A 13,176-nucleotide genomic window follows, 5' to 3' on the forward strand; every position below is an offset into this window, starting at 1 on the left:
GGAACGGAACAAGACCTGCTGGTGATTTCGTATTCGATCTGACGTGGGGCGTTTCATTTGTTTCAGGTGGTGGTGTGCGCCGGGACGACTCCTCCATCGACAGCCTGGAGCGCGAGCTGCTGGGAGAAAACGAGCCCCTCCCGCGCAAGGACAAGATGGCCGTGACGAACCTGAGCCGCGACTCGGGTCTGACGCTCTCAGACACTCAGCTGTACGCGCTGGACGATGAGGAGGAATCAGCCAGCACCTCGTCCGGTCAGAGTGTGGAGAAGAGCGAGCACAGCGCGTGCTCGAGCGGCCGCGGCTCGGACAACAGCTACCGACACCGGCCGGTAGACGGCAGCACCATCTACGCGTCCCCGCGCCGGCCGAGCGTGTCCCGCGAGAGCCCCGAGGCGGTGTACGCCCGGCCGCCGCCGCCGCGCCACACGCCGTCCAACTTTAAACGGCAGGATTGGACGCGGCAGCACCACCCGGCGCGGCGATCAGGAAGGCCCGGCTTCGACCCTAAGAGCTCTCTGCGCCGCAGTGCCTCCGAGGAGAGCCTGGTGAAGATGTGCGGGCCGCGCGAGCCGGCGCGGCCGACACCGGAGCCGGAGTCTCGCCCGTCGCCGTCCCGCTCCCCGCCGATGGTGAGGTCTCGATCGGCCCACCACCTGGCACAGCGGCGGGACGCGCGCCTGGCCCCGGCGCCGCCTCGGGACACCCCGCCGGCGCCGTCCTCCGCCTGGGCCCGCAGCCGCTCGACGCCGCACATTGACGACGCTGACCGGTCTTACGACTCGTCGACTTTGTCTGACGACGACTCGACGCCGCACGTTTCCCGCTCCAACTCGCGAAGCAAGGACTGCTCGCTGGCTAACGACCTCTGGGAGCGGACGTACGGCGCTGTCGAGTCTCGCGCTGACCCTCGGGCAGACGCGAGGTTCGTCCGAGGCAGCAGCGTCAGTTCGTCTCGGAGCGGGAGTTGCGTGGAGACGCCGCCCAGTTACGATGCTACGCTGAGCCGCCGGCAGCGACTGACACCCTCTAACGGCCGGTCTGCCATCTACGCGCTGCCCGAACAGGTGCTGCGGGAGCAGACCATCCTCTCCAACCGCGCTAAGCAGCTGTATGAGGAGAGTCTGCGGATCTACGCGCAGCAGACGGCGGCGCCGGAGATGGTGTATGCCTCTCCTGTACGGACTGTCTCCGGCGGGGGCGGTCCGGCGCCGCCGCTGCCGCCCAAACAGCGCTCGCCGACGCGACGACCCGACACCGGCCGGAGGGGACCGGACCAGCCGTCGACTCGGACCGTCATTCAGATCGGTGACTCCGACTCGACTGCTCCGCGCGCGTGCAGACCGCAGCGGCGGGCGTCCCGGCGTGAGGCGGAGACTCAGACTGAGGTGGATAGTCGCGCGGAGCCGGAGGAGCGGCGCCGCCGACCGCACGTTACCCTGGTGGAGATCGAGGCGACTCCGCGCTGCCCGCGGCCGGGTGACGCCGCGGAGTCCTGGGCCGACGCCGACGTGGGCTGGTCCGTGTCGCGTCTCCGTGAACTGTTCAGCGGTGACGGCTCGAGCGGCGAGCAGGCGCGCTACCGCCACCCGCCGCTGCGCAGAGCGGGCGGCTCCGGCGGCTCGGGCTCCTCCTCTCCGGGGGATATTTACGCCTCGCTGCCGCCGCCGCGGCTGGCGCCCCTCGGCAGGACGGTGTCGGCGGCCAGCTCAAACGACGGGGAAGAGTCGTACGTGTGACGGGGTGACTGGTGCCGCCACCCGCGGGCACAATCTAAGTCAGAGAGGTGCCTGTGACCCGCGGGCGGCTGTGTCTGTGACTATGTGTGCCGACTGTGTGTTATGACCGTTGTTATTTGGCCGTGTGACGAATTGTGTGCCTGTGACCGCCCGGAGTGAGCATCCTCCACGGCGTCTGTATTTTTCACGGCCAATCATCGTCAATGGTTCCCATCTGTGTATTGACAGTGTATGTGTAAATACTTGCGCTTGCTAATACTCTTCATGTCCTTTAACGGTGCTCAAGTGACAGGCTGGACTTGCTCGTCCGAGACGGCACCGCAAGTCCGTCATATGAGATATGCGGACTTCATTTTACGTGTTTTAAGTGACAATCGTTACTTCGCTGTGTGTCGCGACTTTCAACAGGATCCGTTACATGAACGTATGCGCGTGTGTTCTCTTTACTATATGCATTGAGATGAATTATGTTATATGTGATGGAATACAAAGAAAGAACATTAATGGATAGCTTTGCTGAGCACTTGGGATGGGCACGACACGACCTGGATGGCTGGATGGTATACTATACACTCTGACTCGTAGTTGTAGAGATTACAGTCAAGGAGGCACCGTATACGGGATATACCCGGCTATGTGATAGCCTACCGAAAATTGATATGTTATTTGTACACTATTATTTTCTCACTGCATTCAACTTTAATGGAATAAGAAGACAGGCGTCGTTTCCTCGGTAAGCCGTCAGGCAGCTATTATTAAAGCACGACTGAACGTCAGGCGCCAGGCGCGGACAAATCTGGCGGACATAAGCAGCGTCCAATGAGGTATCTGTATCTGTTAGTGAACGGACAAAGTCTTCTCATTGGAGCGTATGTACATACGTGCGGTCAACGACTGGAGCACACTGCCGGCCGAGGTAGTCCTCGCTCCGACTCTGAACGGGTTCGTGAACCTCCTCGACAAACACTGGTCGAGACATATGTACGAACGATATCCCTGCCACTAACTGAGTCCGAGCAGAATATACCGCCCGCATGAGCTCGACGAGATCGGGTCCAAGGTCCAATAGGCCTCTGGCCTCCATTAGTCCCTCCCGACGACAAGGTAAGGTAAGACATTGTTTTGTCCAATGTCCACATCTGAATTGGGAGTCGACAGGAAAAGGCAATGGCCAATGGACCTCGGTATCCAAGGCCTAATCAAGATAACTTTAACTGATCGCCTTGGCCTAATCGAATTCTACGTTGCCTTTATGCATGGAAATAAAGGCTTTATGGTAAAAAAAGGAAAAATATTTATCAGAAAGGAATATGGTAGCACTGTTTGTGACAATCTAGCCGCAACTGATTCAAACATTGATAAGCAATGATTTCGCTGTATTCAGCGGACATGCCTAAGAGCTGGACTTTTTGCACGCGTTCCCCGCCAGGGGGCGCCACTGAGGAAGCACCCTCTGACGTCACGATAAAACTGCGCGCACTGTGCGCACGGTTCTGTAAGCAAGTAATATAGTGGTGGTTTCACGGTGGAAATTGGAATAAGTATTTTGACGTTGTAAAATTTCAAGCCGTTTTTGTGAAATTAATCAGTAAATGCATTTCAAAAGTATTTATTCAAAGTGTGAAAGGAGAATAATTAGAAGAACATGGATATTTTTGTTCCAATAGCTTATTATGTGAGACATGATCGGTACTAACGGGTACTTCTAAGAAGTAGTGAAGAAGTACCAAACAGCCTGCTCGGCTACGATCGTCAGCTGTCCTTTGGAGCTGGACTTCAACCACGGACGTATAAATAAACTGGACCCGCAACCACCTCCATTCAGGTGAAGCCGACAAGGCGCCATCTTACGTTGCCAAAAAACCGTGTTCTGGAAGGTCATCGAGCCAATACAATTAGAATTGCGTCTAAACGGATGATCGGATCGAGATGCTGGTGGTACCGTTCGACGGGTAATGCCTTGAGGCAGGTGATGATGCATGTCACAGGTCACCCGGTGTCACATGGCGCGTGCCACGTGCCGACAAACTTACAAAGGGCAAAAACCTTCAAGCGACGCTTCAAATCAAACGAAGGGCGGCACAGGTGCCAAACTCACAGGTCACATGTCCCAGTGTTCGACCACTAACATATGGTATGCTCGGCATCAGGGGGTGCGGAATGCACGCGCTAGTGGCGAAAAACATGTTTTGAGGAGGCATCCTCCGATTCCGGAAAACCTTGACCTAGGCACACCAGATTTGGCACACTGACACTACTGGACACGCGCTTTAAGGTGCTGTACAAATAGGCGTGCTGGGGTACAAGGTGCACGTGCTGTGCACGTGCAAACCTTTTGATGTTGCACTCTGTGTCACATATGCGGGTAGGGCGGGTAGCGCTGGAAAGCCCAAAGTGCCAAATTTACACAGACCACCCCGAATGCATTCCAGCATAGTTATTGAGCATATCCATCTCCTGTCCTGGTGGACCCCAAAGGTGCGCTCTGCACGTGCAAAAAAAGTTGTCCGCGCCGGGCGGTGGGGATGCTTGGACACCCCATGTGGATATATGTAAATATCTCGAAAACAGCGTTGTGGAGCGCCGCCGTTTTTTTGGCACACCTTTTCATACATCTTTTTCACAAATGCTGCATAAATTTCAGACTTAGGTCGCTCAAGGTTAAGTCACCAGGCTTATACGTCCAAGTGGCCTTACCTTAGGAAAAATTATAATGCCCGTCATAGCTACACAGACTGAACAATCGGTTTAAAACGTGCAGCGATTGATAAAATCAACAGTATATACGTAGAGTAGGTACCTACCTACCTCTACCTCAAAATTTCAATACACTGACCTATGGTTCTGTTGATTTTGCAACCTCAGCTCACCAGCACGGCAAATCATTTTTTTTTGTCAAATTCGGGCTCCTAAACTGCTTGCTACCCAGCAACGCAAATTTACGCCTCAATCGCCGTCCAGCGCAGCATAGGCATCTTTGTTATCCACGTTGTTTGCGCCTGCAGTGATACTATACCGCAATAACCATTATCTTCATCTTTCACCCATAGATGGCAGTAGCAAAGCGCCTGCATCTATGCTGTGCCGCAGTGCTCTTACAATACGAGCCTGAGCATTGAGCAAGCGCGGTGTACCTAATGCGATTTTGTGGTGGCCTGGACCGGTGACCGCGGCCAAGAAATGGTTCGAACTTGACTGAGTAGCGGTAAATCTGTATCTGATATCTCACGAGACCATGTTGGGTCAGAATCGTGATTCGGCGTAAGTCAGCCCACATTATTCGCGCGTTTCCAGTCTTTTTGCGGTTGTACGTTCGAACATGTGGAATGTTGTTGGTCCCATGCAATATGGTAGGTGTCAAGGTCACGTGAAGGATAGGTCAAGGTCACTGGCCTTTGATGACCTTGGTTCACTTTTTTTAGTATTGCATGTTTCTAGGGCAGTGCTTCGAGCTGATTTCGAATTTAGTATTCATTTGAACATTTAAGAAGTAACTATGTAGTTGTAGTGTCTTCGAAACATGTTACGTTACGACGCCATCAGTGGTAGTTGACACCTACTATGGATAAGCCGTAGGACGCCTACTGGTTGACCTGACCTGACCTGACCTGACCCGACCTGGCCTAAATCCATGAAAACATCAGCTGTGATCAAACCAAACATGGCATTCCTGATCCAAAACCCGAAAAACTCAGAGCCTCAATTTACGAAGTTGAACTAAACACATCATCAAAAGTGTTTTCAGCGCTCTTAGATATCTCTACCAAAGGTTACTGTCAAAAAGTTATAGGGGTCCATCATGATCTGAAATAACCCTAGGACATAAAGATAGGTCACAGGTGCAATTTCCCCATTAAGTCCGTCACGTTTCCCTACCACCGTGTCCGGTTATTAGAGTGCATTGTTTAGTAGGTTTATATGAGTTTCGTGCAACAGAAGCGCAGTTCAATAGTCTCCCATTGACTTACCTGTAATATAAAAATCGCGAAAACAACAGAACCCTTGGTCAGTGATATTGAAATTCCGAGGTAGAGGTACTCTACGTATGTATTGTTGCTCTTATCAATCGCTGCATGTTTTAACCCGCGCCCTGCTGGGGGTCCTGGATTTCCACGCCCTGCTGGGGGGGGGGGTGTTCAAACACCCCCCCCCCTTCTAACTCGGCTCCTGGGCCACGTAGCGATACGCGGAAGGCGGCGTTCGAAAGAACGTAAAAAATAATGACGAAATCACTTCGGTCAATTTTTTGGTCAGGTCAAAGGTCAGGTCACCAGAGGTCATTGAAGGCAAAATTTCGCCGATTTCCAGGTCGAATGTCGACAATTTCCAAGAAGCCAACGCATAACTCGGGAACCAATAGAGCTACAGCGCTGCGGAAAAGCGCATTCGATAGCCCTATTAACGCTCTTTCTGAGTAATACTCTCAGATTTGACCTAGCGTCAACGGTTTTGCCTGCAGGGGGTAAAAACTGCAAAAATAGCCGATTTTTTTGGAAACAGTTTTTCTGCAATAACTTTTGCCCCAAACCTTGTACGAGCTTACTTTTACCAGCATCGTGTTCCTCTCGTCAAGACGCATCGAATGAACTATAACTTGACCTTGAAAGGTCAACTTGAAAATTTGACCTCAGGTCAAGGTCATGACCTGACCGGAAAGGGTCATGTTGCATATCAGTCGATCCGTATCGTCGAGCTGAACACATCTAAGGTGTTTTCATCGCTCTAGCATGCCTCTATCAAAAGTTATTTGCAAAAAACTGTTAGATACCATTCGTGACCTAAGATGACCTCAGGGGCATAACCAGGGGTCACAGACACCATTTTCATGTTCAGTGTGTCTAAACCACTTGTAATTCTGTGTTTGGGAGTGTTTATAATGCTTTTCGTCCAAAAGAGGCGCATTTCAATTTTCTCCCATTGACTTATAATGGGGAGGTCGCAAAATTGACCTGACCTTAGGTCATCGATATCAAAATTCTGAGATATACATTTTGTACATGCTATTGCTCTTAGTAATCGCTGAAAGTTTCAAAGCGATCGGTCACTCGGTGTAGCTATGGCAGACATTGAAACTTTTTATGAGGTGAGGTCACTTCAAGTGACCTGGTGACCTGACCTTGAATGACCTTGGTCTGAAATTTTCACAACATGTGTAGAATTGATGTATGATAAGGTGTACCAAAAACGGCGGCGCTCCGCGCCGCCGTTTTTGAGATATCCGCGAAAAACCGCAGGGGGGGGTGTTCAAACACCCCCCCAGCAGGGCGCGGGTTAAACCCATTGTTCAGTCTGTGTAGCTATGAAGGGCACTATAACTTTTCCTAAGGTAAGGTCACTTGGACGTAACCTGATGACCTAACCTTGAGTGACCTAAGTCTGAAAGTTACGCAGCATGTGTGAAAAAGATGTATGAAAAGGTGTGCCAAAAACGGCGGCGCTCCACAACGCCGTTTTCGAGATATTTACATAAATCCACATGGGGTGTCCAAGCATCCCCACCGCCCGGCGCGGACAATTTTTGCACGTGCAGAGCGCACTTTTGGGGTCCACCAGGAGATGGATATGCTCAATAACTATGCTAGAATGCATTCTGGGTGGCCTGTGTAAATTTGGCACTTTGAGCTTGCTAGCGCTACCCGCCCGCCCGCATAATGTAACACAGAGTGCAACATCAAAAGGTTTGCAGCACCGTGTACCCCAGCACGCCTATTTGTACAGCACCTTAAAGCGCATGTCCAGTAGTGTCAGTGTGCCAAATTTGGTGTGCCTAGGTCAAGGTTTTCCGGAATCGGAGGATGCCTCCTCAAAACATGTTTTTCGCCACTAGCGCGTGCATTCCGCACCCCCTGATGCCGAGCATACCATATGTTAGTGGTCGAACACTGGGACATGTGACCTGTGAGTTTGGCACCTGTGCCGCCCTTCGTTTGATTTGAAGCGTCGCTTGAAGGTTTTTGCCCTTTGTAAGTTTGTCGGCACGTGGCACGCGCCATGTGACACCGGGTGACCTGTGACATGCATCATCACCTGCCTCAAGGCATTACCCGTCGAACGGTACCACCAGCATCTCGATCCGATCATCCGTTTAGACGCAATTCCAATTGTATTGGCTCGATGACCTTTCACAGCACGGTTTTTTGGCAACGTAAAATGGATGTCCGTGAAGTTAGCGTCAGCAACAGCAACGAATACAGCGTCGGATTCAGAATGGCCTAAAAAACTCATAGTAGTTCAATTGGGGGACGGGGAGCAAGAATATGACCTTTATTTGGGCCTAGCTCTTACCCCTTACCCCTTAATCGGCCCTTAAAGGACGGGGCGCGTCAAAAGTGCCTCAAGGGTTCGTCTGATCGCCAAAATAAAGGTCGCAATCGATTCCCCGGGTCAATATCTAGCCGCAGCCTCGGGTTCCAGATGTGTGCAACTTACCCCTTACCCCTTAATCGGCCCTTAAAGGAAGGGGCGCGTCAAAAGTGCCTCAAGGGTTCGTCTGATCGCCAAAATAAGGGTCGCAATCGATTCCTCGGGTCAATATCTAGCCGCAGCCTCGCGTTCCAGATGTGTGCAACTTACCCCTTACCCCTTAATCGGCCCTTAAAGGAAGGGGCGCGTCAAAAGTGCCTCAAGGGTTCGTCTGATCGCAAAAATAAGGGTCGCAATCGATTCCTCGGGTCAATATCTAGCCGCAGCCTCAGGTTCCAGATGTGTGCAACTTACCCCTTACCCCTTAATCGGCCCTTAAAGGAAGGGGCGCGTCAAAAGTGCCTCAAGGGTTCGTCTGATCGCCAAAATAAGGGTCGCAATCGATTCCTCGGGTCAATATCTAGCCGCAGCCTCGGGTTTCAGATGTGTGCAACTTACCCCTTACCCCTTAATCGGCCCTTAAAGGAAGGGGCGCGTCAAAAGTGCCTCAGGGGTTCGTCTGATCGCCAAAATAAGGGTCGCAATCGATTCCTCGGGTCAATATCTAGCCGCAGCTTCGGGTTCCAGATGTGTGCAACTTACCCCTTACCCCCTAATCGACCCTTAAAGGACGGGGCGCGTCAAAAGTGCCTCAAGGGTTCGTCTGATCGCCAAAATAAGGGTCGCAATCGATTCCCCGGGTCAATATCTAGCCGCAGCCTCGGGTTCCAGATGTGTGCAACTTACCCCTTACCCCTAAATCGGCCCTTAAAGGACGGGGCGCGTCAAAAGTGCCTCAAGGGTTCGTCTGATCGCCAAAATAAGGGTCGCAATCGATTCCCCGGGTCAATATCTAGCCGCAGCCTCGGGTTCCAGATGTGTGCAACTTACCCCTTACACCTAAATCGGCCCTTAAAGGACGGGGCGCGTCAAAAGTGCCTCAAGGGTTCGTCTGATCGCCAAAATAAGGGTCGCAATCGATTCCCCGGGTCAATATCTAGCCGCAGCCTCGGGTTCCAGATGTGTGCAACTTACCCCTTACCCCTTAATCGGCCCTTAAAGGACGGGGCGCGTCAAAAGTGCCTCAAGGGTTCGTCTGATCGCCAAAATAAGGGTCGCAATCGATTCCCCGGGTCAATATCTAGCCGCAGCCTCGGGTTCCAGATGTGTGCAACTTACCCCTTACCCCTTAATCGGCCCTTAAAGGAAGGGGCGCGTCAAAAGTGCCTCAAGGGTTCGTCTGATCGCCAAAATAAGGGTCGCAATCAATTCCTCGGGTCAATATCTAGCCGCAGCCTTGGGTTCCAGATGTGTACAACTTACCCCTTACCCCTTAATCGGCCCTTAAAGGAAGGGGCGCGTCAAAAGTGCCTCAAGGGTTCGTCTGATCGCCAAAATAAGGGTCGCAATCGATTCCCCGGGTCAATATCTAGCCGCAGCCTCGGGTTCCAGATGTGTGCAACTTACCCCTTACCCCTTAATCGGCCCTTAAAGGACGGGGCGCGTGAAAAGTGCCTCAAGGGTTCGTCTGATCGCCAAAATAAGGGTCGCAATCGATTCCCCGGGTCAATATCTAGCCGCAGCCTCGGGTTTCAGATGTGTGCAACTTACCCCTTACCCCTTAATCGGCCCTTAAAGGAAGGGGCGCGTCAAAAGTGCCTCAAGGGTTCGTCTGATCGCCAAAATAAGGGTCGCAATCGATTCCCCGGGTCAATATCTAGCCGCAGCCTCGGGTTCCAGATGTGTGCAACTTACCCCTTACCCCTTAATCGGCCCTTAAAGGAAGGGGCGCGTCAAAAGTGCCTCAAGGGTTCGTCTGATCGCCAAAATAAGGGTCGCAATCGATTCCCCGGGTCAATATCTAGCCGCAGCCTCGGGTTCCAGATGTGTGCAACTTACCCCTTACCCCTAAATCGGCCCTTAAAGGACGGGGCGCGTCAAAAGTGCCTCAAGGGTTCGTCTGATCGCCAAAATAAGGGTCGCAATCGATTCCCCGGGTCAATATCTAGCCGCAGCCTCGGGTTCCAGATGTGTGCAACTTACCCCTTACCCCTTAATCGGCTCTTAAAGGACGGGCGCGTCAAAAGTGCCTCAAGGGTTCGTCTGATCGCCAAAATAAGGGTCGCAATCGATTCCCCGGGTCAATATCTAGCCGCAGCCTCGGGTTCCAGATGTGTGCAACTTACCCCTTACTCCTTAATCGGCCCTTAAAGGAAGGGGCGCGTCAAAAGTGCCTCAAGGGTTCGTCTGATCGCCAAAATAAGGGTCGCAATCGATTCCTCGGGTCAATATCTAGCCGCAGCCTCGGGTTTCAGATGTGTGCAACTTACCCCTTACCCCTTAATCGGCCCTTAAAGGAAGGGGCGCGTCAAAAGTGCCTCAGGGGTTCGTCTGATCGCCAAAATAAGGGTCGCAATCGATTCCTCGGGTCAATATCTAGCCGCAGCCTCGGGTTCCAGATGTGTGCAACTTACCCCTTACCCCCTAATCGGCCCTTAAAGGACGGGGCGCGTCAAAAGTGCCTCAAGGGTTCGTCTGATCGCCAAAATAAGGGTCGCAATCGATTCCCTGGGTCAATATCTAGCCGCATCCTCGGGTTCCAGATGTGTGCAACTTACCCCTTACCCCTAAATCGGCCCTTAAAGGACGGGGCGCGTCAAAAGTGCCTCAAGGGTTCGTCTGATCGCCAAAATAAGGGTCGCAATCGATTCCCCGGGTCAATATCTAGCCGCAGCCTCGGGTTCCATATGTGTGCAACTTACCCCTTACCCCTAAATCGGCCCTTAAAGGACGGGGCGCGTCAAAAGTGCCTCAAGGGTTCGTCTGATCGCCAAAATAAGGGTCGCAATCGATTCCCCGGGTCAATATCTAGCCGCAGCCTCGGGTGTCAGATGTGTGCAACTTACCCCTTACCCCTTAATCGGCCCTTAAAGGACGGGGCGCGTCAAAAGTGCCTCAAGGGTTCGTCTGATCGCCAAAATAATGGTCGCAATCGATTCCCCGGGTCAATATCTAGCCGCAGCCTCGGGTTCCAGATGTGTGCAACTTACCCCTTACCCCTTAATCGGCCCTTAAAGGAAGGGGCGCGTCAAAAGTGCCTCAAGGGTTCGTCTGATCGCCAAAATAAGGGTCGCAATCGATTCCTCGGGTCAATATCTAGCCGCAGCCTCGGGTTCCAGATGTGTACAACTTACCCCTTACCCCTTAATCGGCCCTTAAAGGATCGCCCCTTCCTTTAAGGGCCAATTAAGGGGTAAGGGGTAAGTTGCACACATCTGGAACCCGAGGCTGCGGCTAGATATTGACCCGAGGAATCGATTGCGACCCTTATTTTGGCGATCAGACGAACCCGTGAGGCACTTTTGACGCGCCCCTTCCTTTAAGGGCCGATTAAGGGGTAAGGGGTAAGTTGCACACATCTGGAACCCGAGGCTGCGGCTAGATATTGACCCGGGGAATCGATTGCAACCCTTATTTTGGCGATCAGACGAACCCGTGAGGCACTTTTGACGCGCCCCTTCCTTTAAGGGCCGATTAAGGGGTAAGGGGTAAGTTGCACACATCTGGAACCCGAGGCTGCGGCTAGATATTGACCCGGGGAATCGATTGCAACCCTTATTTTGGCGATCAGACGAACCCTTGAGGCACTTTTGACGCGCCCCGTCCTTTAAGGGCCGATTAAGGGGTAAGGGGTAAGTTGCACACATCTGGAACCCGAGGCTGCGGCTAGATATTGACCCGGGGAATCGATTGCGACCCTTATTTTGGCGATCAGACGAACCCTTGAGGCACTTTTGACGCGCCCCTTCCTTTAAGGGCCGATTAAGGGGTAAGGGGTAAGTTGCACACATCTGGAACCCGAGGCTGCGGCTAGATATTGACCCGAGGAATCGATTGCGACCCTTATTTTGGCGATCAGACGAACCCCTGAGGCACTTTTGACGCGCCCCTTCCTTTAAGGGCCGATTAAGGGGTAAGGGGTAAGTTGCACACATCTGGAACCCGAGGCTGCGGCTAGATATTGACCCGAGGAATCGATTGCGACCCTTATTTTGGCGATCAGACGAACCCGTGAGGCACTTTTGACGCGCCCCTTCCTTTAAGGGCCGATTAAGGGGTAAAGGGTAAGTTGCACACATCTGGAACCCAAGGCTGCGGCTAGATATTGACCCGGGGAATCGATTGCAACCCTTATTTTGGCGATCAGACGAACCCCTGAGGCACTTTTGACGCGCCCCGTCCTTTAAGGGCCGATTAAGGGGTAAGGGGTAAGTTGCACACATCTGGAACCCGAGGCTGCGGCTAGATATTGACCCGGGGAATCGATTGCGACCCTTATTTTGGCGATCAGACGAACCCTTGAGGCACTTTTGACGCGCCCCGTCCTTTAAGGGCCGATTAAGGGGTAAGGGGTAAGTTGCACACATCTGGAACCCGAGGCTGCGGCTAGATATTGACCCGGGGAATCGATTGCGACCTTTATTTTGGCGATCAGACGAACCCTTGAGGCACTTTTGACGCGCCCCGTCCTTTAAGGGCCGATTAAGGGGTAAGGGGTAAGTTGCACACATCTGGAACCCGAGGCTGCGGCTAGATATTGACCCGAGGAATCGATTGCGACCCTTATTTTGGCGATCAGACGAACCCGTGAGGCACTTTTGAAGCGCCCCTTCCTTTAAGGGCCGATTAAGGGGTAAGGGGTAAGTTGCACACATCTGGAACCCGAGGCTGCGGCTAGATATTGACCCGGGGAATCGATTGCAACCCTTATTTTGGCGATCAGACGAACCCTTGAGGCACTTTTGACGCGCCCCGTCCTTTAAGGGCCGATTAAGGGGTAAGGGGTAAGTTGCACATATCTGGAACCCGAGGCTGCGGCTAGATATTGACCCGGGGAATCAATTGCGACCCTTATTTTGGCGATCAGACGAACCCTTGAGGCACTTTTGACGCGCCCCGTCCTTTAAGGGCCGATTAAGGGGTAAGGGGTAAGTTGCACACATCTGGAACCCGAGGCTGCGGCTAGATATTGACC

At 52.8% G+C, this 13,176-nt stretch overlaps 1 protein-coding gene across 4 annotated transcripts in view; it reads left to right on the top strand.

Moving 5' to 3' along the window:
* LOC122390312 (rho GTPase-activating protein 20-like) overlaps window positions 1-2,243 on the top strand; it is a 186,139-nt gene extending 183,896 nt beyond the window's left edge. For all 4 annotated transcript variants that reach the window (XM_043383092.1, XM_043383093.1, XM_043383094.1 and 1 more), the window contains one exon: window positions 67-2,243. In XM_043383092.1, the coding sequence (XP_043239027.1) occupies window positions 67-1,739 (1,673 nt within the window). In that variant the 3' untranslated portion in view covers window positions 1,740-2,243. The remainder of the gene's footprint in view (window positions 1-66) is intronic.
* Window positions 2,244-13,176: the final 10,933 nt, after the last annotated feature.

This window comes from Amphibalanus amphitrite, unplaced genomic scaffold (assembly GCF_019059575.1).
Source record: "Amphibalanus amphitrite isolate SeventyFive unplaced genomic scaffold, NRLGWU_Aamphi_draft 000391F_arrow, whole genome shotgun sequence".
NCBI lineage: Eukaryota > Metazoa > Arthropoda > Thecostraca > Balanomorpha > Balanidae > Amphibalanus > Amphibalanus amphitrite.